The following is a 27,941-nucleotide window of genomic DNA, read 5'->3' on the forward strand; positions in this document are numbered from 1 at the left end:
CGAGGAGCGGTCGGGAACGAAAAGCCTTCAAGATACGTCATTCGACAGAGCCAGAGAGCAACTCTCTACCTCCGGACTTGTTCGCTTTCGGGAAATTCGGATGCCGAGAGCAGCGAATGATCGGTCGGATCGGTGTGCTGGCTCACGGTGGAATCTAATTATTGTTAACAAATGGCCTGTTTATATACCCGCGGCTGTGTTTTGCAAGTGGCGGGGGTATGAGCGACGGCAATCGCGAGCGCCAGGATGGAGCCGCAGGACGATCGGAAATTACGGGCGTCCCGACGCTGCGATTGCGTTCGGAGGTCTTCGGTCGGTTTCGGCACCGCTCGGCGCTCCGAGTCGATTGCCGCGGTAAGTCCTTCGCGTGGACTTATTCGAACGCGTTTTATAAACGATTAAAATATGGCATACCGTGCCTTTCCTCGCCCGGCGGATGTTCGGCCGGGCGGCATCCGGCTGATATTCGCCGGGAACGATGCGATTACGGGGCGCATCGTTATAATCTTTTTTCAAATATTTGTGAAATCTTATAAAATATTCTTAATTAAGAAAGATACATGGTAGCGCATATTTCCATGCTAGTTCGCAACGACGCCACTAGGCGGTGCATAATGATAAGACTAACTTGTGAGTAAATTTTTGTTAGGGGCTAATATAAGCAGGCCTCTGACGAAGCAAAAGACGTTCATAAGACATATCTTTGCCAGCAAAGCTCACCCAACACTGCTGCGATGATACAAAGTGTCCGGTAATAATCGGCGATCCTCTTGTACACTGTTGGAAAATTTGTGTTAAATTAATATAAATTACATGTTCCAAACAGTCCACTCAAATTTTTGTGTTAATTTAACATATGTGTTAAATATTAACACCGATACTATGTTAAAATATTTCAACAGAAAGGAAATGTTATTCTGATCGTAATTTGAGGTTAATTATGTGTACAATTAACATAACTTTTATGTTGAAGTAAGATTGTAAAATAAAAACAACACTCTTTTTCTGTAAATTTTTATTGCTTCCTCATAGAGGAAGCTTTGTTTTCGTAAACTTCGTATACCTTTGATCGCGTATAAAGTTGGGTCTAATCAACCAAATTTAAAAGAATTATATATGAAATAGGGGTAGAAAAAACCAAAGAAAAGATTGCTTTTTGAATTTTTGATGCCAATATGTTCAGAGTGTTCTAAAACGTCGAAAAATTGCGTTAAAAAAATGTCTGTATGTGAGTGTGTATGTGTGTGTGTATGTGTGTGTATGTGTGTGTGTATGTGCGGATTTGATGTCCGTGGTTGCTCTAACTTCAGCAAATATTGAGATATCGGGCTGTTTTTTTTTAATCGATAGAGTATCATTCAAGGAAGGTTGGTATTGAATTTGGCGATGATCGGTAAAGGGGTTCTCTTTTTGCTTCCTCATAGAGGAAGCTTTGTTTTTGTAAATTTCGTATATGAACCTTTGATTGCGTATAAAGTTGGGTCTAGTCAACCAAATTTAAAAGAATTATATATGAAATAGGGGTAGAAGAAACCAAAGAAAAGATTGTTTTTTGAGTTTTTGATGCTAATATGTTCAGAGTGTTTTAAAACGTCAAAATATCGCATTAAAAAAAATGTCCGTATGTGTGTGTGTGTGTGTGTGTGTGTGTGTGTGTGTGTGTACGTACGGATTTTATGTTTGTGGTTGCTCTAACTTCCGCAAATATTGAGATATCGGGCTGTTTTTTTTTTAAATCGATAGAGTATCATTCAAGGAAGGTTGGTATTGAATTTGGCGATGATCGGTAAAGGGGTTTTTTTTCAAAAAAATTTTGAGTTTTTTTAGAAATGTTCGTGGTTGCTCTAACTTCCGCAAATATTGAGATATCGGGCTGTTTTTTTTTTTAATCGATAGAGTATCATTCAAGGAAGGTTGGTATTGAATTTGGCGATGATCAGTAAAGGGGTTCTTTTTTAAAAAAATTTTGAATTTTTTTAGAAATGTCCGTGGTTGCTCTAACTTTCGCAAATATTGAGATATTGGGTTGAATTTTTTTTTAATCGATAGGGTATCATTTAAGAAAGGTTGGTATTGAATTTGGCGATAATCGGTAAAGAGATTACCGATTTCTGCTTAAAAAGTGTATAAGATGTACATGTAATTTTATATAGAGTATTATTAAAAGAAGGTTGTTTTGAATTTTGCGAGGTGAAAGGGTTACCGATTTCTGTTCAAAAAATGTGTAACGATTTCTGTTTAAAAAATGTGTAAGTTATTTGATGGATAAAGTATCATTTAAGAAAGGTATTGAATTTGGCGATAATCGGTAAAAATGTTCTTTCTTTATATTGAATTTTTCAAAATTTTAAATGCCTTTAACTCAAGAAGTGATCAACCAAATCTTAAAGAATTATATATGAAATAAGGGTAAAAAAGACTGAAGAATATAATAAAATTAGAAATAGTCCAATATTTCAAAATTTATCCATTCAATAACTTAGGGTAGATTGAGGCGAATCGGATTAAGGATGTATTACCTATACCTTCCCAGCCAAAAGTACAGTAATTTGATAAATCCAATTATATCGGTTGTATGCATACTTTAACGGCTTACTACTATTTAATATCATAACAAGGACATTAATGTTACTGATTTCAGTGATTTTAACCAGTTTTTATGATTATTAACAGCGTATTTGTAAATATTCTTAAGGATGTATGTCCGTTCAGTCAAAATAAAGGGATCAAGCTGAAATTTACAGAGATTGTGCACTTATATGTCCTAAAAACCTGTGTTAAATTTCAGATCGATTGTCTGACTCGTTTAAAAGATATTAATTTTTTAAACTTAAATTAACTAAAAAACAAAATTAAAAAATTAATATCTTTTAAACGAGTCAGACAATCGATCTAAAATTTAACACAGGTTTTTAGGATATATAAGTGCACAATCTCTGTAAATTTCAGCTTTGCCATTAAAATGCGTAATTAATGCAAATTGAGCATTCGCAATATTTTATAAAATATTTAAATGAGTAGCTTCTGATATGACTCATTATGAAACATTTTATTTAAGTTTCTAAATTTTATATAAATTGAATTTTAAATAGGGTAACTGGGGGAAATATGCCAGTGTGGAGAATATGCCATTCGTTATGTTTAACAAAGCTACGGCTAGGAGCGTTGTTGTAAATACTGTGAAATTGTTAAAAATATTATATCTGACGTTTTGCCCAAGTTTTACTTACTTCCTGTCAGTATTATAGTTTTTATGGGGTAAGTACAGTATGACAAGTATGGCAACGTGCTTTTTAGAATTTTCTTAGTGTTTTATATAAAATATTCTTCAAGCATTACACTATTTTTAACTCGATCAGCTTGTCGTTCTATTAATATTGGTTAGGATGAAAGTATTCAGTACGTCGCCGATTCGTTTTACTGGCAATCGTATATAATACAGGCTCATTTTAATATAAAACTGCAACTTGGGGGAATATGCCAGTACTTAGATAGGGGTAAAATGCCAGTAAAAAATATCCTGCTAGTAGGTTAGGAAGCTGTAAACAGTATAAATAAATATTTTGCCGTATAAATATTGAAAAAATGATGAAAAAATATTGAAAAATGTTGAATAAACACGTTTATTTCATGCGCTAAGAATATTATAGGCTACGTACTTAATATTTTGCAAAATTGCATTCCGAATAATTTAGACTACTTGTAGCACACAGAGTACTATTGAAATGCAAAGAAAGTAATAAAAATATTTTTTTACATGTTTTTAGACAAGAATGCCCTTCTAAAGTTAAATTACTATACATGTTTGTATATGTGGCATATTATCCCATCCCATACTATGTGGCATATTACCCACATGGGTGGGTAATATGCCACTTTGCAACACTTTTGTATTTCTTTCTTTTTAATAGTAAACAATCAAAATATTTCATTAAAACCATACATAAATAACAGATAAAAGAAGGAAAAAGAAGACCAGTATGCAAAGATACCTCAAAAAGAAAGAGAAATAGGAAAAAAATCACATTTTTCTTAAGTGTGGCATATTCCCCTGAGTTACCCTAAATGGTTCCACTAACTATCTTTGTTCTTATTTCTGCGTTTAAAGCATCAACGTGTAGATGCACATGTAGACTCTTAGATTTTCTATAGGGTAAACAAGCTGGTGGAGCTTCGGTTGTCCACAGTAAACTCTACATAGATAAAAGAACATTCTTATTTAGAAAATATCTTTATCTTTGACATGTAAATCTTAAAATGAGATTATTTAAAGCGTTAAAAAGAATAACTGTACTTTCAAACTAAAAATTCATATTATAATAATAAAGTGTCGTATACCGACCAAAACGCGTGCTCGGCGAGCGCATGCGCGGGCAGAGGCAGTCGCGGTCTGTCGCCGGGCCGGCTCGCATGCTCCGGTCTCCCGACAACTAGTGTACACGAATGAGTAATAAATCAGTATTGAGATTAATCGGTGTTCCCTGATTCCGTACACAACAAATGGCGACGAGGAAAGAAACGAACCACGAAAAGTGAAAAGTGAAAAGTCGAACGGGTGATGAGCGAAAAGTGGTCAGAAGTCGAGGCGCACGTGGCGACAGGAAAGACCTCGTGGGTTTACGTTTTAAAAAAAGACAAATTAGTGGAAATTTGTGATCATTATAATATCTCGATAGAGTCGACAGCGTCTACTGAAGAGATACGGCAGACATTGGCGGAATTTGTGAGAGTGCAAGCTGGAAAAGCCGAAAAGAAGAAAACAGAAGAATCAGCAAAAATTCCGGGGTTCACACCATCGGCAACACCGGCTGACGTCATGACTCCAAATATAGGTAAACTAACCGAGTTCGACCCTGAAAAGCAAACATGGGAAGACTATATAGAACAATTAGAATTCTACCTAGAGGCAAATAATATCAACACCGACTCAAAGAAACGAGCTACTTTGTTAACGGCAATAGGTACGAAGAATTACGCAATCATAAAATCGCTCTGCTCGCCTACTGCTCCGAAAGATATTGCGTACCAAGACATCCTCGACAAATGTAAATCATACTTCGGACAAAACATTAACGAACTTCTAGCTCGGATTCATTTCCACAAAAGAGACCAAAAGGAAAACAAAACGCTTAAAGATTTTGTACGCGAGATAAGAAAACTGCCGTTAGACTGTAAATTTTTGGGGTCGGACGGAAAGTTACCGATGAATATTATGTTACGCGACCGTTTCGTGGCGGGAATACGAAACGAAGAGCTGCAAAGATATTTATGCTGACGACACGAGGAGTCGGTAACAGCTACAAACCCAGACGGTTTATCGCTAGACAAAGCAGTGGAAACAGCTTGTAATGCGGAATCAGCAGAACAGCAACAAAAAATATTTAAACAATCGGAGTCAGAAGTAATCCAAAATGTTACGAAAAATAAAACATCTAAGCCAGTCAATAGGGTTCAAAACAAAAGCAACCTCGGGATCCGTGCTACCGTTGCGGCTACACGAATCACTCGCAAGACAAGTGTTTTTATAAGAATGAAAAATGCAGTTTTTGTGATAAGATTGGTCATTTGATTAGGGTTTGAAAAACCAGACAACGATCAATGGAAAAACAATCCACGACAACAATCAAACCATCGCAGGCAAATCAAATAGACGAACAGTCATGTGATGAAAGTGACGACGACGACGATATTTTCGCGGGCAACGTCACAGTACAGTCGTTAAAAGGGAAAAACAAGGATGACGAGTACGTCATAGAAATCAAAATCAATTCAATACCGTGCAAATTTGAAGTTGATAATGGAGCTCATCAGTTGCTTATAAATAGGCAAACTTACGATAAAATCTGGCCGAAAAAGGAACCTATCTGGTTTAAAAAGCGAATCAGATTATTTGGTTACGGGAAAAGACCAATTGAGGTGATAGGAGTGACTAACGTGCTCGTACGTCATCAACAAAAAGAACAATTATTGCCCATAGTGGTGACAAACGAGACAAACGGACCCAACTTATTGGGGAGAAATTGGTTTGCGGAATTGGGTATAATTATGACCGGAATTCACAATGTGAGCGGGGAAAAAAATAATGAGAAGAGCATACTAAACAAATTCCCATCGCTCACCTCCAGAACGCTAGAGGGTCATAAAGGTACACCGATACACATCGAGTTGAAGGAAAACGCACAACCAAAATTTTTTAAAGCCAGACGAATACCGTATGGTCTACAGGAAGCGGCGATGGATGCATTAAAATCAATGGTGCAACAAAAAATGCTCACTCCCGTAGATCAGTCTGACTGGGCGACGCCAGTACTGTTCGTCAGAAAACCCAACGGGCAAATACGGGTAGTCGGGGACTATAAATCGACTGTTAACCCAGAAATTCGAGAATCCGAATACCCTCTACCAACGGTCGAAGAAGCGTTAGCCACACTCAACAGAGGAAAATTTTTTTCCCAAGTTGATCTCAGGGACGCCTATAAACAACTACGCGTTGATGAAGAAACGTCAAAAATACTGACAATCAGCACGCCCGGGGGTCTATTCAACGTAAATCGTCTACTGGATGGCATCGCAGCGGCACCACGAATTTTTCAAAAATTCATGACGAAGAAATTGTCGGGAATACCTGGCATACAAATCTATCTAGACAACGTGAAGATCCAAGGAAAAAATCTAGAGGAGCACAATCAGCGACTATCAGAAGTATTGCGCCGTTTGCAACAGTCAAACCTCCGAGTGAACGTCGAAAAATCGATATTTGGTGTAAAATCAATGGACTTCCTGGGACACCAAATATCCACCGAGGGTATTCAACCGCTGGAAAATAAGGTAATAGCAATAAAAAATATGAAAGCTCCAACGGACAAGCGAGATTTACAAGTATTTTTGGGGGGAATAAATATCTACGCAAGATTTATCAAAAATAGAGCAACAATCGCAGAGCCACTACACCGATTGTTAGACGCCGACGCGAATTGGAATTGGGGTAAACAAGAACAAAACGCGTTCGAGAAATTAAAAAGTCAACTTATCGGATCCGGAATTTTAGTCCATTTTGACGACAAATTACCAATCGTACTCTCAGCAGACGCGTCACCAATTGGGATAGGAGCAGTTCTTGCCCATAAGCTCACAGACCAGACGGAAAAACCAATAGCATATTTTTCGAAAACACTAAATAAAACTCAACGTCAATATGCACAGATTGACCGAGAGGCCCTGGTGTTAGTCCAGGCAGTGACACATTTTCATCAATATTTATCGGGACGTTCGTTCGCTCTAATTACAGATCACCAACCACTCTTGGGAATTTTCGAGCCAAAGAATCAAAATGCAGACCAAGTATCGGCAAAACTAAAACGATATAAAATAACCTTATCGGCATATAACTACAACCTAAGCTATCGACCAGCGAAAAAACACAGAAACGCCGATTTTCTATCAAGACTACCGTTAGAAGAAAAGAAGTAGAAGAGGGAGAAAAAACCGGCGACGTCCTGATGCTGGAGAGTGTGACTCGAAATCCAGTGACAGGAGAAGAAGTAGCTGTAGAAACCGACAAAGATAAAACACTCAAGCTCATCAAATTATGGTTGAACACTGCATGGCCAGAGAAAATAGAAAAAAAATATCAAGCCTTCTGGCTCGAACGAAATGAAATGTCCATCGAAAACGGATGTCTTCTGTGGGGTTCAAGAGTGGTCATCCCAAAAAAGCTACAACCAGAGATACTGAAGTACCTACACGCCAACCACCCAGGAATTGTGGCCACGAAAGCATGCGCACGGTCATACGCATGGTGGCCCGGTATAGACAAAGAGCTCGAAATAATGATAAAAAATTGCGATCAGTGCCAAGAATTCCGGCATAATCCTCCGAGAGCACCAATCCAACACTGGGAAAGTCCGGGAGGTCCTTGGATTCGACTACACATCGATTTCGCAGGACTGTTTCAGGGACAAACATTTCTCATCGTGGTCGATGCATACTCAAAATGGACCGAAGTATGTCGCGTTTCATCAACATCATCGTCAAACGTTATCCGCAAACTCCGAAGACTTTTCGCCTCATTCGGTGTCCCCGAAACAATAGTATCGGATAATGATACGTCATTCAGATCCGAGATGATGGAAAAATTCTACAAATTGAATGGTATTGAATTCATATTCATTGCGCCATATCATCCATCGTTGAACGGACAAGCCGAGCGTGCAGTCCAAACGACCAAACAATCACTTAAAATATTGAAGGAAGGGGACTGGGAAACGACAATCAGCAGATTCCTTCTGAAGCAACATTCGACACCGTCCATAGCCACAGGAGTGTCACCAGCGGAAATGATGTTAAAAAGAAAACTACGAACACCATTGGACAGCCTTTCACCATGGCACAAACACCGTCCATCGACCATAAAGGAGACGCCAGTGGGGGCACGTCAGCTACAAATTAAAGACCGAGTAAGAATGCTGACTCATAAAAAAGAGGGCCCAAAATGGACCAGGGCAACCGTCGAGAAGAAAACGGGACCTCTGTCTTATGAAGTACGAGAAGATCGCACGGAAAAATTACACAAATGCCACATTGACCACCTACGATACATCCCAAAGCTTCGTGAGCATGAAGAAAAAAGGAAGAACGAGATAAGAAGAACTCAGCCAATATCGAGGAATACTCACGAGCAACACAAACATAAGTACAATCTACGCCGAAGAAATTGTTAAAATACGGCACCCAAAAACCTGAAATTTATTTTCTTTTTTTATTATTAAAATTTATTTTTTATTACTTTTATTTTTTCTCTAATGCAAAACTACAAGACAATTTTTTGTTACATTATATTAATTCCAATCTAGAGGGGAGGGGTGTCGTATACCGACCAAAGCGCATGCTCGGCGAGCGCATGCGCGGGCAGAGGCAGTCGCGGTCTGTCGCCGGGCCGGCTCGCACGCTCCGGTCTCCCGACAACTAGTGTACACGAATGAGTAATAAATCAGTATTGAGATTAATCGGTGTTCCCTGATTCCGTACACAACATAAAGACAGTTTAATCTTGTTTTAAATTTTAATACTCTCTACATGAACACAAATAGGGGGAAGTAGGGGAATAGTGCGCACTTAAGGGGTCATATACGTTTCTCGGCCCTGAAAAGTGGTCCAATAATTATGAGGGATTGCCAGAAAACTATTAGATCGATTAAGTTGAATCTTTTTTTATTGTAAAGAGTGTCTTTTGCAGGAAAGAAAACATACACTAAGAAGAAAAAATACAAAAAAATGTAGCGGCTGCGTGCCGACGTCTTTTTTCGCGCAGGCACAAACGGTGGGCATGATAACTGCCTCAGCATTCGTCCGATTAACTTCATTTTTTAAAATACATATTTCTAATAAGATTCTTTATCGTGTATCGAGGGGGATTTTTCGAAAAAAAAAATTACGGAAATGGTCACACATTCAAAAAGTTGTGATTTTTTCTGAAAAAATCGTTACATTTTTTATTATTATTAAAACATGATTGAACTTATCAATAAAAGCCCTCGATACACGATAAAGAATCTTATTAGGAATATGTATTAAAAAAATAAAGTTAATCGGACGAATGCTGAGGCAGTTATCATGCCCACCGTTTGTGCCTGCGCGAAAAAAGACGTCGGCACGCAGCCGCTACATTTTTTTGTATTTTTTCTTCTTAGTGTATGTTTTCTTTCCTGCAAAAGACACTCTTTACAATAAAAAAAGATTCAACTTAATCAGTCTAATAGTTTTCTGGCAATCCCTCATAATTATTGGACCACTTTTCAGGGCCGAGAAACGTATATGACCCCTTAAGTTTGAGACTCTGATGATAGCTTGCGACACGTGAGTGGCAAAATTTCAAAGCTTACGTCAATTCTAAATAATATAGATACATTTTATCCCAGCTCAAAGCTTCGTTTGAACGGAGGAAGCGAAAAAGAAAACGCGCCCGTTTCCTTACCATTTTGAAGCAACAGAAGTTAAACTCGTAAGTGGGCAATTTTTATTTGCTACTGTAATTGGTATTACCTTTTTCAAAAAAGGTAAAAAAAGGCGCCAAGTACATGCAATGTATTTTGTAAATTCAAAAATCGAACCTAAGTAGTAGCTTTATTTCTCCTTAACAAAATTATATCATCACAAAATTACGTTACCAATCTAAGTGATATATATGTATAAATCCAAAAATACAACCCAAGTGGTAGTAGCTTTAATTTCATCCATAACAAAATTATTATATCACAAAATTATGTTACCTAACTCAACTCAAGTGACATGTATTTCAAAAAAGATGTGAAATCTTTAAATTGCGCCAATTGCAAAGAGAATATATATATTGCTTTGAAAAATAATTGTTGTGCAACTACTTTTAAAAAATAAAACTCAAGTGGTATATATCTTTGAGTTCCCATTCAAGGGTCTTTCTATTCCAACCCAAGTGGTAATAGCTTCTTAATTCTCCTTAACAAAATTATAATACTACAAAGAATCATTTTAATCACAAAGAATGAAAGAGATAACAGTACAAAATAAAAATATTTAATTAAAATAAAATAAATAAATTTTTCTGGTAAAAAAACTTGGCGCTCTTAGATTTCGAAATTTAAACATTAAAGTTCAAACATTAGTACTAAAATTTTTGATTAAATAAAAAAACAATAAACATAATTTAAGGAAGAATGTGATCACATTCTGTACTGTTCTTCACTATTTTGTACTGTTACCTCTTTCATTCTTTGTGATTAAAATGATTCTTTGTAATATTATAATTTTGTTAAGAAGAATGTGATCACATTCTTTCTTAAATTATATTTATTGTTAAAATCTAAAAAATCTCAAAAAAAGTAGGATTCTTCCCCTTTAAAATGATTTCAGGCTCAGGATGGGCAGACTTTTAGTTTTCGAGATATAGTCCGTTTTAGGACCGAGCGCGTCACCCACGGTGCAGTGTGGGCGCTGTTACAAGTGCCACAGATGAATATAGCGTTAAATCAATAGAAAATTGTGATTTTTGATAACTTGGTGACTTTTGTAAGAGAATGGCATAGCAATAGTTCATCTTGTGTGTCGCAGAAAGTTCTCTTCTTCAACACATAGACTTAAGAAGCCTATTTAAATTAAATAAAAATTTTTTCTACTATCAGAAATAGGATCAAATTCCTTGCTTATAACATACAATCACATAACAATCTCACTATTGAAAATAAGACTCCTAATTTTACAATACCGTATATCAAATCCATCTCAGAAGGTTTTACAACGTTAGCTAAAAATATCAATTTTCGTCCGGCGTTCACGATTCCGTTTAAATTGAACAATTTTATTACAACGGGCAAAGACAAATTAGAAAAATCGGCACACTGTGGAATCGTTTACAAGATAAGTTGTATTGATTGTGATGCCACATATGTTGGACAATCAAAAAGACAATTAAAAACCAGAATCAAAGAGCATAAATCTGACATTATGAAGAAAAGCGGATCTCCATCAGTTATTACTGAACATCGCCTTAAGACTGATCACAGATTAGATTGGGAAGGGGTAAAAATCTTGGATAATGAACCTATATATAACAAACGACTCATTTCTGAGATGTTGCATATTAAAAGACAGAACGAGGGCCTCAACAAACATAGTGACACTGAATTACTACCAGAAGCTTATCTCCCAATACTCAATTCACTCCCTCCTTCCTGATTCCCACTCAGGTTCCTTTCCCTATACTCAGTCCCTTCCACATGCTCCACTCGATAATTCTCTGACTCTCGCATTTGACATTAGACCGACCACAGCAAAACATGTATTCCTCGACACGCGTTTCTACTGTTCAAGGTATTAAGAATCAATTTAATTTTAATACTTTTAATTCAACGCATATAAATTAAATAATTCATGTAAGGACATTCGGCATCGGTCCTATCCAATCTTTGACCGCAACTTGTTGGACAATAGAGACGGATCCTTCCTTGACCGACTTATGGACGCTCGAACGATAAGTGTACACAATGAACTGTGTTTCCTGCTTCGGCGAGGTATGATTAGGATCCACACGAAGACAATGTATGCGATTGACGATTCACACGAAAGCATGTATGTTAGCGATTGGCGGTTTTAATTATGTTAATATAAGGAGGTTCCTGTAATTTTCAATTTTAATTTAATAACGATGTAACGACTATTCCGTTAGTTATTTATATTCAACGATTAAGATTATTGTTTTGTTACACTGAAGAAGGCCACAGTAATGGCCGAAACGTTTGTTTATTGATTAGCTGTATTGTTCAGAATATAATAAATGTAGCACAAATATCTCGCTAGTTCGGAAACCCTTTATTCAAATTTTGTTTAAATAAAAATATTTTATTCTAAATAAATATGTATAAAAGTTGTGTAAGTAAATAAGCTATTAAGAGCCACCTAATAAATATTTTTTTGGATTAAAATATTTTTTCCTCTGTGAACTACATCAATTTTCCAAAAATTTTGAAACTTGATGTATGTTTTTTTGTGTCGCTCTATAACATACTAAAAGGGGAAAAAATAGTGATGGCTACCGACCTGTCGATTTGGCTTGGAGTGCCTCATATACAATGCCATTCAATATGTATATAACGGTATATATAACGGTATATAAAGATATGGAGCCAAAGAGTTTTATACATGCCAAGTTTCACGCATGTGGCGAATAACAAATTTTTGTTTCCATAATTACTACAGTCGCATATTTTTGTGTAACTGTAGTACAGAAATGGTGAGTTGACATCCACCTCAGAGATAATAGACTCACCTTCGAAGCGATCTTTTTAACTGAGAGAATATCTTTTTTCAAAAGAACTGCGCACCAAGCGCACCTATTCATCTGATGTTCACCGATTTTTGCCAGTTTTTTACTCTCGGTTTGATTCTTTACTGGTGCATTCTGAAAGAAACTCGTCCTATAACTAATTTGAAAAACAAATTATAATATATTTGACCTCCTTCTCTACAATAAGTACACCTTATTGACATTTCCTTTCGATATGCTGATAGTGGATGACGATGGTCTTCCGTTTGACTTTTTCGTTCCATTCTGAGCTCCGTCAACTTTGACGAACTGCTGAGAATGTAATATAATAATGTACATACTAATACACCAATTTTGACTTTTATTAGAACTTATACACACCTTATCTAGATTTATCTGGACCTTCTCGATCTTCTTTGATACAATTTTTTAAATTAAGTCTTTTGGATTATTGTTATTCTGAAATTTATAAGATAGTAGCATATAAAATCATCTTTCCATCCAAATTTATAGTAGCGACTCGTATGTACTACACAAGTATTAACGGGGTCGATTTATCTATCATGAAAATAAAAATGTGATGCGAATGCACAAAAATTTTGTAGTTTTATTTAAAAAAGTCCTCAAAGAACACCAAAATAATGAAACATTTTCACGATTAAAATATTTTTTTAAATTTAATTTATCTGTGCTAAAATTGTTTTATTTTTAACTTACCATAAGATTCAGGTTGCACCGATGAACTAAATTGGTTTCGCAAGGTCTCATTCTCTTTGTAAGAAGATTCTTTCCGGTTCGAGTGTAGAAATTTTCATTTGAAGCTTTCACACAGAAGTTACAGAGTAAATTTGTTAAAATGTCACTTAACTTAACCCACCGTCACCCCCTGGGTCTTTTTGGGCACAAGCGAAATTTTGAGCTTCCGTATTATATGCATGAGCAGTAAATATGTTTAGATTAGGTAATTGTCTTATTTATTAACGGAAATAAGGATTAAACGGCAGGAAATTTTATTACAGAATTATGAGATTTTTCAAGACAAGACGAGATTTTTCGAGACGAGACGAGAATTTCTTTTCGAGACGAGATTCTCGTCTTGTCTCGAAAAATTTGACAAAATCTCGTCTCATCTAAATCTCGTCTCGTCTCGTCTCGTGGCATCACTAGATACATGTTCATTTGCAAAGTACCGTTGACAATCTGATCGCTAATTCCTTTAAGACCGTGTATGTGACGCTTCAAATTATAAATACCGCTCTCGAAAGGAGAAGCAGACGTTGCCCACAATGGGCCACTTTCACAGACGCTTTAAACGACGTGAAGCAAAGAATGTAAGTTAAATATCATTGCGCCTTTGTCATAAATAGTTTGACAGTCCCCAACAAATGTTATTAAATCAATTTCACAGCGTATCAAATCATTCTCAGTGATATTTGTTAAAAGGAGTGTGTGTATACTTCGTACAAATAATAGTAATGATCGGAAAACGTCGAGTCGGAGAATTCCAGATAAGCAGGGAATACAATAAAATAGCAACCACAAACGCCATTCGGAGGCTTTCCATTTCGACCTATTTTTCATCGATTTCGGGTCCCGGTGTATTTCTTGTGGGGGTTTTATATTTAATAACCGGCGGTTAATTTCAACTTGATCCGTTAGATCTAAATACCAAGATGTACCTGGTTTAGTCCATAACTCCCATAGCTGTCAAGTAACTCCTAATAACATACCGTGCATGTACTTTAAAGGAAAACCCCATACGCAATCGAAATCTGGCAATGTCGTTAGAGATGAGAAACCTTTCACATCCCTTATATTTCTACCCAGCGCTTGAGCATTTGCCATATCAATCAGATATTCGTCGTGAGTTCGGATACCAGGCTCATTTTTGTATAGAGGATAACGCATGGCACGGGAATAAAATTCGCCATGTTTGTAACACCAGCTGCATCCCATATAACCATTAAATTGAAGCCTGTTTTGCATAATTGGTCGAGCAACGGAATCTACTGATTCATGTAAAAACAATACTTTAAATGAAATATTGTCCCCTGCAGGACTTTTTATTACAATCTGATTTTGCATGAGCTTTTTTGCCTGAGCAACAAATAAACTTATATATAAATTCATCAATTCAGGATTTGGTTCAGATTCAGCAATCCATAAGCCTGCCAACATTAAATTTTTGAATCAAATTCTTGGTGGCAATTCATTACATAGTATTTGGATTAGCCAACCACTTTTCGTAGAACTATGAAACCATGCGGCTCTATCTGTATTAAAATTGAGTGTCAGAACATGTTCGTCTTGCAACGACCTTTTTTTGACAATGTTCTTATACACTTGACCGTCATGTACATCGTATATATCATTTCGTTGGTTCATCGTGCGTTCTTTTATATCTTGTAAGTTTTCCATGAGAATAGAGACTGGATACTTAGATTTTCCAAGAAAACATGAATTTGATATTCAATATCGACTGAGAGAAAACAGTTTAAGGAACTTGCAGATAATAGGTATTCCTTACAGCAGCTTTCAGAAACTTGCGTATTTTGTATGTGAATATCGCTCTTCTTAACGGGACCTAATAACGTAATACAGTATTTTTTGCAATAAAATGTATAAGATATCTTATCTTCGGGGAGATTGAATCGTTGTGCCATAGTGTACTTGCTTATATTCAGGTGTTCAAATCGTGGCCCCGCAGGAATCTTAACTAATTGACGCAAAGCTGTGGTTGCTTCATCGGACATTAAAACTTAATGACAGAGATTGAACCATAGTAAAACTTCTATTATAGTCAGACCAGCTGCTTCGAACATCACGATATCGGTAAAGATATCATATGGACCCTGGATTTCACCGTTGAGGACATTATCATTATCGTCAAAATTTGTTGGAATTTCTCCTTTACTGTCGTTTGATGACTGTTCATTTTGAATTGAAGTTTCATCGAATGTTTCTGATAGAATTGAACTTGTGTCTGATTCATCCGTACTTCGGATTGGACTGTGATTCGACTCGTATCCACTGCCTCTATCTTCGATAAGCAGTGTGGGATCAAGTACAGCTTCCGCAGGTGGTGTAGCATCTTTCGATGAGGACTCTCCAGCTGATTTCAGTCTGTCACTATTATCATCCTTTACCGATGAACCACCTACATGAAAAAAGAAAATTAGTTCTTATTCAATTATTAAAAACTATGTATATTTACAAAGAGTGGACAGTGGTGTAAAATCATTGATTAGAAATTGTATATATTCACTAAAATAACAAATTAAAATATGTACGCTCTTATAATTACCCTGTGAACACTTTTCCCATCGTAAGAATGTTTGAAGACTAGTTGCAACGTTCTCTGTGTCTGGTTCTAGAAAGGCTTTGTATGTCTTCTTTTTCTTATCCATTTTTCATTGCTGTAATAATCCGTCTATATATATATGTCGCAGGCTTTTTGCGAAATCAGCCTTTTTGCAAAAAGGCTAGCCTGTTTGCAAAAAGCCGCCTTTTTGCGAAAGCATTCATTAGTTCTCAATAAGACTGACACACTTTAGACTTTTTGCAAAAAGCCTAACTAGCACCAGCCTCATTGGTTAATGATGCACGTTCTGCAATGTGGCTAACAAGACGTCTAGCCTTTTTGCATACAGCCTAAAATCCCTAGTCTGATTGACGAAGGCGCTGCTACGTTTGCTATACTAGTTTGACAAAGCCCTCCCGCTCACGTGCGCTCACGCATGTAAGCCCCCCTTCACCCCTCCATGCATGTGCTTTATAATTTTGCTTTACAATTTAGCATGTACTTTAAGTTATAAAGCGAGGTCCACGCTGCCTACCGGCTGAGGTGGGTGCGGAAGGGGGGGGGGCGAAGGCCCCCCCTTGCACCCCCCCCGCGCGCGCGCGCGCGCGTGTGTGTGTGTGTGTGTGTGTGTGTGTGTGTGTGTGTGTGTGTGTGTGTGAGTGAGTGAGTGAGTGAGTGACGCGCTTTAAAAGTATTTAGTGTGTGTGCCCTGCTTTAACGAAAATCACAATTTCTATAAAGCAGGACATACACAGGTGTGTGTGTGCCCTGCTTTAACGAAAATCACAACTTCTATAAAGCAGGGCATACACACGTGTGTATGTGCCCTGCTTTAACGAAAATCACAACTTCTATAAAGCAGGGCATACACACGTGTGTGTATGTGTGTGCCCAGTACATGCGTGGGCTGGGAAATTTTGCTCCCCTGCACCCCCCTCCCCATGCATGTACTTTATAATTTCGCTTTACAACTTAGCATGTACTTTAAGTTGTAAAGCGAGTTCCACGCTTTCAACCACGGGTGGGTGCGGGGGGTGGGGCCGAAGGCCCCCCCTCGCACCGCCTCGTCTGTTTGTGTGTGTGTGTGTCCACGCGAAACGAGGTGCCACATGGGTTCATGACGCGCTTTACAAGCTCGTTTAAGTACATGCGTGGGCGAAGGGATTTTGCTCCCCTGCACCCCCCTTTCCATGCATGTACTTTATAATTTCGCTTTACAACTTAGCATGTACTTTAAGTTGTAAAGCGCGTCATGAACCCATGTGGCACCTCGTTTCGCGTGGACACACACACGCACACACACAGACAAGGCGGTGCGAGGGGGGCCTTCGGCCCCCCCCGCACCCCCCCGTGGTTGAAAGCGTGGAACTCGCTTTACAACTTAAAGTACATGCTAAGTTGTAAAGCGAAATTATAAAGTACATGCATGGGGTGGGGGGTGCAGGGGAGCAAAATTTCCCCGCCCACGCATGCACTGGGCACACACATACACACACGTGTGTATGCCCTGCTTTATAGAAGTTGTGATTTTAAACACTTAAATACTTTTAAAGCGCGTCACTACCCACCTCCGCCGGTAGGCAGCGTGGCCCTCGCTTTATAACTTAAAGTACATGCAAGTTATGCAGAACGCGTCGTGTACGTTTCTGAAATGCACACATCGCGTTGTGAATAATAAAAACGTCCACACACCAAAAAAATATCTCATTTCGGTATTTGGATGATCAGCACCGTCCACAACGCGTTGTGGATGTTTTTTTCGCTCACTGAGCGATTTCGGTGTTTGGGCGTAACACACACACACACACACACACACACACACACACACACACACACACACACACACACACACACACACAACCTGATTCCTGTCAACTTTAATGTTTAATATCTCGCGTCGCGGGGCAGAGCGACACTTTTTTCTGCCAGATTCTTTCGTTTCGTGCAAAAACGCGTCGATTGAGCATAATTTCATCGATATTTGAGGTGAGGCCCCTAAACTGTATAATTACCAAAACAATATTTCGTCAATCGGACGAGATTTTAGGCTGTATGCAAAAAGGCTAGACGTCTTGTTAGCCACATTGCAGAACGTGCATCATTAACCAATGAGGCTGGTGCTAGTTAGGCTTTTTGCAAAAAGTTTAAAGTGTGTCAGTCTTATTGAGAACTAATGAATGCTTTCGCAAAAAGGCGGCTTTTTGCAAACAGGCTAGCCTTTTTGTAAAAAGGCTGATTTCGCAAAAGGGCTGCGACATATATAAGAGCTGGGGATCGAAAAGGGGGGGCGGAGCGGACGGTTGGCCTGGAGTGTGAGAGGAGAAAGTAAAAGGCTTTGAGAGGAGGTAAAGGCAGGAAAGAGGAAGCAGTGTGGCGGAGCAGGTGGAGAAGGCTCGGATGAAGTCGAAAAAGTGGAGGACGAGTCGAGGATGGCGTGGTTGGAGAGTAGTGACGGGAGAAAGTAAGGGCGCGCTTGGAGGTTAGGATGAGGAGTAGAAGGAAGAAGAAGAGGCTGGGACGGGAGAGGTGAGAGGTTGTGGAAGGGGAGTGATGACACGGAGCAAGGTGGTCGGTCGGAGTGGTAACGCGTGGCGCGCTGGTTGGCCGGTGACAGGCAGGAGGCACGGCAGAGATGAGCTCCGGATAGCGGTCCGAGCCGGCGCGGGGTGTCGACTGCTCCAAAAGAGTAGGTTGGCACCACTGCGGGGCGGCGGGACGCGTGTTCGGGGCTGGCGTACGGAACGGGTCGGTAAGAAGGAGAGTGCAGATACCGACGAAGGAGAAGATGGCGCAAGAAGCGAGTGGGCGAAAGGACAAGGCAGATACGCAACACGCGTCACCGCGACAATGATCGAGAGACGAGCGACGGAGATCAATGGATCGAGGGAAGGTGGTCAATAGAGCGAGGTGAGCACGCAGGAAACGCACGTGGTGTGCAGTAGAGCGAGGTGCGAATTTGAGAGACGGAGCGCGAGAAAGTGGAAAGGAAGCATTGAAGAAGAATCAAGAAAGGGTTAGAAGAAAGGGAGAAAAGGAGTAGGCGAAAGCAAAGCGAAGGCAAAGGGCAAGTAAAAGTAAGTAAGGGAGAAGGAGGAGAGAGGCAGGAGTCACATACACGCACGCACAAGTACGGGGGTTAGAGGAGGAGGAGGAGAGCGGGGGAGAAGAAGGAGAGAGGCAGGGGTTACACACATACACGCACTCAACGCGCACGGAGGGTGGAGGAGACGCAGAGTGGTAGAGAGAGAGGAGGTGAAGAGACAGGAGCTAAGGAAAGTTTGTTTGTAGGAGGAGGCGAAAGGGGAAGAGATACGGAAGAGCGGACGGAAAGCGGAAGAAGAGGGCAGAGGGACGAGATAAGTAGGCTGACGAGGCGAAGCAGGAGCAGGGAAGAAAGTCGGAGAGGAGGCGGAAAGAGAGAAGGGGTGTGAAGGGTGAAGGAAGAGAAAGGAAAGAAGAAAGGGGAACGTAAGGGAGGGCGGGAGGAAATGGAGTGGGTGGAGGAGTTGGCGAGGGGGATAGCAAAGGTGGGGGAGGAGCTGGAGAAGATTAGGAGGATTATGGAGGGTAGAGAGGGGAGAGCGAGTACGAACGGGAGGGTGGAGGAGAGACAGGCGAGTGAGGAGGGTGAAGGGATAGTAGGGCGGAAGGAGAAGGAGGAGTGTGGGTCGGAGGGATGGTAGGAGGAACTGGCAATAGAAGCGGAGGAGAGGGAGAAGAAGGAAGAAAGGGAGAAGAGGAAGGCGAGCGAGAGGAGGGTGGAAAAAAGGTGGAAAGAGGGGAAGGTTGACGAGATGGAGGAGAAGAGAAGTGAGGATGTGGAGGAGGACAGGAAGGAGGAAAGGAAGGTTCAGGGGAATGGGGTAGAAGAAAGGATGAAGAGATGGATCGAGGATGTGTCGCGGAAGAGAGTGGAGGTAGAATTTGGGGCAGATCGGTTGGCGAGGTGGAGGGAGCAGGGGAGGGAAAGAAGTGTGAAGGAGGGGGTAGAAAAGGCATCAGGGTTAGGCAAGGGAAAGGGAGGAGAAGGTCAAGACGTAGTAAGGAGAAGGGAGGAGGAAGTAAGGAGGAAGAGAGAAGAGAGAGAAAGGGCAAGAGAGGAGAGAGAAAGGAAGGAAAAGGAAGAAGAGCGTGAGAGGAGGGAAGCAAGAAAAAGGAACTTGGTTTGGAGGGAGGTCGAGGGGAGAGACGCGGAAGAAAGGAGAGAATTTATGGAGGGTATAGCAGGGAGGGTTTTAGGGAGAAGGATAGGGGTGAAAGAGGTGCAAGAAAGGAAAGGAGAGGGGGGAAGAGTGGTGCTGCTAGTGGAGGTTGAGGACGAAAGGGATAAGGTTGAGATATTAGAAAGGAGCTGGTAAATAAGAAGAAAATGGGAGATGGGGGTGGACGAGGATTTGACGATGAAGGAGAGGAAGACAAGGTGGAGGATCGTGATGACGGCGAGGGAGGAGAGGGCGAAAGGAAGGAAAGTACGGGTAACGAACAGGAGAATCTGGATAGAGAATAGAGAGTAGAGGTGGAATGATAAGAGGGAGGAGTGTGAGGCAAAGATTAGGAGCGAGGAAGGGAGGGAGGGAGCTGGAGCGTAAGAGGCCGCTACGGCCAGGTCGGGACAAGGAAGATAAGTTTGTAAAGGGTTGGGTACGTCCCTAAAAAACGCCGTGTATGTGGATAAGTTGCAGTGTTGGAGAAGATTTTTGTACAGGGTTGGGTACGTCCCTAATTGAAAAAAAACGCCCTTTAAGACCCCTTGGGGTAAATAAAGTATCATTATCTATATATATAAGAGCTGAAAAATATATTATTGAAATAAATACTTCTTTTGATATTATTGAAAGTTGAAAAAACGAGATTGCAAAAATTTCAACACCGATAAAACTCATCTGTCGAAAATAACTTACGCAGGATCCAGTTTCAACAAAAACTTCCGTTTTGTCACGAGAGGACCGTGGCCACGTCCTAAGGCCAGCTCAGCGAGGACAGAAACCTCGCGTAGAGCAAAAGGGCAAAAGCTGGCTTGATCTCGATGTTCAGTACGCATAGAAACTGCGAAAGCACGGCCTATCGATCCTTTTGGCTTGAAGAGTTTTCAGCAAGAGGTGTCAGAAAAGTTACCACAGGGATACTTCTTTACTGGAAATAAGCAAGACTTTCGATAAGCAAAAAAAATAAAAAAATAAAATCTAATTTCTTTAGAAAAACACGTCGCTTACAATCCCAATTATAATGAAATAATGATGCATATAAAAACTAACCAGTACTGTTTGTGGATAAACCACGGACGCTGTGTGTCAACCTTCTCAGAAGGTTCGATCGTCAAGGCAAAGGTCAAGTTTAAAATTAACGACTAATAGACTCCACAATTAAGATTTATTAAGTTGAGGCTGAGGCGAGCGATATGTGCAGACACTTGAAGGCGTGCGATAAGTCCGTTTACAATTGTAGGTGCGCGATGCACCGGATATCTTCGGAGTCGTCCGACTCTGGGCGCGCATAGGCGTCTCGGTTCTCCGCTGAACGGGCGAGCGCGCGAATGAATTTGGAGCGGCAGTCGTTTTATGTAATACGCGGGCGAGCACCCGAATGCAGAACGTTTTATTGGAGATGGCTTATTCGGTTTGGCGGTCTCAACGTTCACGATTTACCACTCGTTGTAATCTTACACAAATATACGGCAGCCTAAAGCACGAATTCGAACCGTCTCGTTAGCTAGTTAATTGCCGACTCAGCAGAGAGGGATGCGCACCGTTGAATTTCGCTAATCGCGCCGGTTAGACGGCCGGTTTGACAGATACCGTGAGAGGGGAAATCGCGCGTGGAACAACGGGCCGTGCGGCCCAATACCGAGAGGTATTACCGCGACGCGACGTTGCTCGCTGATTCCGGTACACTTACTTTTTTATGCAACTTCGTTTTTCTTAAATTAAATTCACTTATTTCATGATGACGATCATATATATAACTCCATGCCACACGTTTGAGAAACATCTTATAAAGGCAGTATTATAGATTACATATAACAAAAACGCTCACAAGATTAAAAATCAATCGAAGAAAAAGGAGCGTCGAGCCGTAACAAGGTGTTAGTGTTAAAAATTTCTATATTAAAGTAAATACAAAATAACAAACGTTTCGGACCTTTATAGGACCATCTTCAGTGTCGCATAAAACTCAAGTCAAAATTTCGGATAAAGTTAACATACGTTACAAATTATTACAACTAAATTAACGCAACTAAACTTAACGCAACAGTTAAAACGGTGAATTCGAAGTGGACTGTAACAATTGTAATTTAATCAATTCAGTTGGTTTGTAGAATAGGAACAATAATTAATAGTTAATAAAATACGTACATCTAAGTTTGTTTCTTTCTGCTGTGAACTATTTTGTAGGGTCGATATTTCAGTAATGATGTGTTTAGTTAAAAATGAACTGACAAAATACTCGGCGGCGAGAGAACAAACCGTATATATAGGCAAATAGGAAGGAAAGGGAGGGGAAGAAGGAAAGGTAGGGAAAGCACGAAGCTACTAGGGTGGGAACAGATTAAAAACCGGAAGATAGTCTACTGAAAGAGATTCTGTATCGTTTTGTATTATAGATAATTCTTAAATTGAAGGAGCCACATTTCGCTACATATTCAGCATACGTTTTGTTAACTCGGTATATGCTTAATATGCTACGCAACGTGCGAAAATGCAACAGGGGGAGAAAATGACGCGTGGAGATCAACACGATACTTATAAGATTTAAGACGTGACCAAAACTCAATATACAACACAATAGTTAAAGACTTTAGACAAGACGCAAGCTCAGCATAACCTCAAAAATGTAAGCAGTGTCTCTCCTACTCTATACGCGTATACAGGGCTGCGTTTAGAAATTCAACCTGGGTAACTCTAAGCTATAGTTTACGTCACATACATTATAGCATTAGAGTTATCTAGGTGCGCCTAGGCGTAATTCCTGAACGCACTCTACCGAGTGGGGAGCGTTGATGATGGGAGTATACATGACCCCGCAAAGTGCAACTCTGGTCCGGAGAGTCCCCAGACCTTCTGACGAATAAAATAATAGCGGTACCATTACGATGCCCGTCATTTTTGGCGCAACAGACAAAGCAGACCAGTGAAGCGCTCAGTAATTCTTTATTGTGATTAGTTCATACACTTAGATTCAGTGAAGAACTAAAGGCAACAACCAATCATATTAAAGAATTACTGAGCGATCACTGATGATCTGCTTTGTCTGCTGAACGCGTCCATTATCGTATTTGCATTATTTGAAATAATACATTAATCATGGTGGAAGGAAAACAAAGTGTGCATGATAGAGGGTTGCGCAGACGTCGCGACTTGGGCCAAACGAGAATCATATTGGATGTAATAACGTCATTGGATATTCTTTATATACGTGGCCTTCTATTGGCCAATACCATCAATGTCTCCCGTTTGGCCCAACGCACTCATTGGTTATTGCGCAAGAATGCGCAAGAGCACACCTTGTTTTCCTTCCACCATGACATTAATCATTTATGGAAAGCGAATAATAATATCACGTCTTCCAATAAGACAGAGGCGAAAGAGTAACATTTGCACAATAATGAAAAGTAATTCATAAAAAACATATGGTACCTACGCATGGTTTTAAAGAATTAAATTAATTTTCTCTATAGAATACCATTGAAAGCTTAAACGATCAATATGCAACATCGCGCATTATCGTATCTGTATTTTCAATTCTGTATTTTCGTCATTCAAAATAATATCTACATGTTCTATAGTAATCTATAGCATGGACGTTATAAGATCAAGCCGTGTAATGAGACATAGTCGATAGAATAGTATTGCCACGATGAATGAAAAACGAATCATATAAATAAATAATAATTAAAGTAATTTAAATCGACCGTGACTGGCAATATATAACGTTTTTCCGATATGAACATAGAAAAACTGTGAGTCAACTTAGTTTGTCGGATTCACACAGCACTTTTTCGGATCAAACATCGAGACATTATTAATTTCGACCATGGGTTTTGGTCAGTTGATGTAATTTCTAAGTTGAATAGTTTAAATTTTTATTGCGAAAAAATATTACCCCAGCCAGGGTTTGAACCTGGAACCTCCCGTATACCGTGCGGGTGTCGTGCCAATTCGACATATAAATAAATATCGTACCGAGCAGATCGTTTTTATAAAATCTCATTTTCCATATCGGATATGATTCAAAACTTAAACACGAAATACGACTCAACTTGATTCATCCACGATGCATAGGAAATGTTACCATCATAATCGTATCTCTATTATTCGATAAACAAAGAAAAATCTAATAGTAAGAAAATGATAAAATCGTGTCCTGTAATGAGACGAAGTCGAAGCGATACCATTGATGGCATCAATGTGAAAGAAATCATATAAAAACAAACAACGATTATAATATGCTTCTTATTGAGATGGTTGTTTCGCATATAAATCTATTCAAATTCATAAATTAGCAATTATGATTTTCACATTTATGGCATGGAACATTGGTTTATATTTGAAACGAACGAAACTTTATGCATTACCAAAGAAGAGCTTGATAAGACCGAAAGGATATCATGAGTATTGGGAATTATTCCTATGGAATTTAATAAGATTTATTCGGATATTTTAAGCAGGGATCTTCAGCGCATTGTCTTAACATTAAAATTCAAAATTAACATGAACTTATAACTATACGAGACCTTCTTAAACCGCAAACCTTAAGTCATATCGTTACTTCTCGCAATCGTTTGGGCAGATGTACATTCCGAAGCATTCCCTAGTATCTTCGTGTGTGGTTTCCTGGTTCTTGGAACGCCAAGAAACTCGAGTGTCGTGTATCTTGTCATTGTGGCTCGTTTGAAAAGACACCTGTATAAGTATGCAGAGTAACAACTACCTTTAGATTGCATATATAGAGTCATAATGAGAGAACGCAACACTACTTACAATGATTAATGTCATTTGTTAAAACCAGATCGCAATGTTAGTCAAATTGCACGAACGTCCGTATGATGAGCGGTGAAATAGAATGTGTCTCGGAGACGTTTAAACGAACAATGACACATCTATTCTTACAATATTATTGCTGCTTATGGAAGGGAAGAGTTGACGATAGAACAAAACAACTGTGTAATTTTAAACTTTCGAAAGCCCCTCAATAACATTTATATATGTTTCGGGTAAATTTTCCGTATTCGTCTGCAAATTAATGCTGTTTCGTTGTCTTTTTATATAAATCATTTCTGATATTAATCTCTTGTTAAGAAGCGGTTCTCGATCTAGGATCTTTTCTCCTCAGTCCTATTACTCGTGTCCGAGCGGGGTGACTTCTCTTCATATACATGTGTTGCGCACGTAGATTATACACATTGTATATGGGACCTACAGTTTAACGCCGATTCCGAACGGCTATATTCTTTTTAGAGAAGTGTTCATGGCAAGAATACTCTCGGTGGTTTGCCATTGCCTTCCGAGAGGAGAACGAGCGAATATAATTTTTTTTAGCTCTATCGGGGATCGAACCCGGAACTTCGGCTCAATAGACCAGTGCGCTGTCTACTAGGCCACGCTCGTCTTCAGATCCTAGGATCTTTACATCATTCCAATTAAAGTTATGACTGCATTCTACTCTATGTTCAGTTAACACAGAATGACCACTACCATTCCTTCGTATGTGAGATTCATGTTCTTTTACCCTCGTTTTCAGTTGTCTACCTGTCTGACCAACATAAGATGCATCGCAATCATTGCAGTTAATTTTATAAACGATTTCCCTAACCGAAGAATTAGGGAGAGCATCTTTCTGTACTCTAATAAAATTATTTAATTTATTCAGACTGCGACGCTTTTTCCCACGGTCTCGCTATCCGGAGGAGGGCAATCGCGGATTCATCAAAACGCAAAGTTAGGTTGAGAGACGTCAAGGTAACGCGGGCGGATGCTCGCAGATAATTGCCAGATAAACGTAATAAAATGGGCGCCAGGCGCGACGATTCGCACCACCGTACAATATCTTAGCACCAATACCTAGCGCGATACCTCAGGGCGTAGTTCCTTTCTCCTGGAGATTTGGAGAGGAGGCGTGACACAATTAACCATACGCAATTAACAAAATGGAATAATATATTTGAAATCAATCAGAAAAGGATATAAGAAAATAAATAATATAGTCGAAATCAGATATAAATAGTTGCAATCAGAAAAAGAGAAAAGACACAGATATAAGTGCGGCGAACCGCCTTTCACGCGAATACGAATTCCGAATATGCCAGATCCCGAAGGATACGCAACGAGCATACCACGCAATACAGACTAATCTTTCGCATATTCTCGAATCTAACGCAACAACGTCTACACGCGAAGACGCAATAACCCTTAGCACAAAATACCGAATACGCACTAACGAACAACGCAATACCGACGAATATTCACACATAACGCAAGACTGACGAATATTCACACAACTCTAACGCAACAACGCAATACCGAACTAATTTACTCACGCCATACCGACGAGTACTCGAGCCACCACGATTCCGTACGACACAATAACTGCGGGCGATCTCGCCGTGTCGGTCCTGCCGACAGGCGATCGTCCTCACAGATGATACCTACTTTCGGCGGGCGATCTCGCCTTGCCGAATCACGGCAGACGATCGTCCTCGCCTCAGATATCCCCAAGCACGAAATGACCTGGATCGCGGACGATTCCACGGCTAGCCACACTAATCGCGAGATTTCTCGCGAAACTCGGCGATTCCGCGGCACCGCGCCAATCCCGACGACTCTACGGCTCTACCCAACGCAAGACACAATATTCGACTTCCTCGCGGGCCCGAACACTCTACGACTTAACTACGGGACCGAGTGCCATCCACAATACATTGCCACTCGCGAAACGTATTTTTCCGAAATTACCGCGTGATCGCCCGAATCCGCAACACGAATTGCACGATCGCGACTCTAACATATATCACGATTATTCCACAACATAAAGGCCCGGTCTACAATGGGTGTTGTAAGTCGTAAGTCGTAAGAACTGACCAATCACAGTTCATTATTCTCCTTGCGGTCGAAGAATAATGAACTGTGATTGGCCAATTCTTACGACTTACGACTTACAACATCCATTGTAGACCGGGCCTTAACACAATTTACCGGATACGCAACGTGACTGTCGGCCGTGACGGTGTTCCCGGGGAGGGCATACCTGATCTCTACTTACTCGAGGATTCGTTCTCGCCGGGGCCCCTTCGCGGATTCCAATCCAGCCTTCCCGACAAGGTAGAGCGCAAGGTAACGATGAGCGCTCATTCTCAGATAACAGGTATCGCCAGAGATTCCAAGGTAACTGACACGACGCAAACCGGGGCCGGCGCCTCGAACGAATCCTCTTCACCGCGGGGACGCCAGAGTGGTGACCTTACAGAAAACGATGTCCTTCTTTGTCTCCGGATCGGTCGTGGGTCGAAGGATGTGCACCTCACTCGGTCCGGCACGACAGTCTGAGACGATGGCCCGCCGGGATCGCGCCGGTTCCTCGCGCCTGCGCAGTGGCGCATCGCCTGCCGTGTCCGCCCATCCGAGCGCTATTCCCTGCGCCTGGTGCCGCTCCTTCCTGCGGCGCCACTCGAACTACTTTCGCCCCGACGCAGCCTCTTTAAACAATCCGGCTGTCCGGGCCGCGATTATCTGGTCGGCGTTACGTGGGCTAGGCTGGCCGGGCCATGGCCACGTCCACCGGCAGCCCCTCGGGGTGGCGGCCACAGGGCCGTACGCTCCCTGGGTTGTGACGCTGCACCCTGGTCTCCAT

The 27,941-nt window shown here is 40.4% G+C and overlaps 2 protein-coding genes across 2 annotated transcripts in view; one reads left to right on the forward strand and one right to left on the reverse strand.

Moving 5' to 3' along the window:
• LOC139782826 (B9 domain-containing protein 2-like) overlaps window positions 1–27,941 on the forward strand; it is a 96,330-nt gene that overhangs the window by 12,491 nt on the left and 55,898 nt on the right. The gene's annotated exons all lie outside the window — the stretch shown is intronic.
• LOC139782827 (uncharacterized) lies at window positions 13,754–27,759 on the reverse strand. The gene is made up of 3 exons (XM_071721908.1): window positions 20,999–27,759; window positions 16,101–16,212; window positions 13,754–15,953 (listed from the first exon to the last, which is right to left on the reverse strand). The coding sequence occupies exons 2-3, from the start codon at window positions 16,201–16,203 to the stop codon at window positions 15,556–15,558; spliced, it is 501 nt and encodes a 166-aa protein (XP_071578009.1). The 5' UTR covers window positions 16,204–16,212; window positions 20,999–27,759; the 3' UTR covers window positions 13,754–15,555.

This window comes from Temnothorax nylanderi, unplaced genomic scaffold (assembly GCF_030848795.1).
Source record: "Temnothorax nylanderi isolate EJ_2023f unplaced genomic scaffold, tnyl_v1.0 TNYL_tig0443_pilon, whole genome shotgun sequence".
In the NCBI taxonomy this organism is placed as follows: Eukaryota; Metazoa; Arthropoda; class Insecta; order Hymenoptera; family Formicidae; genus Temnothorax; species Temnothorax nylanderi.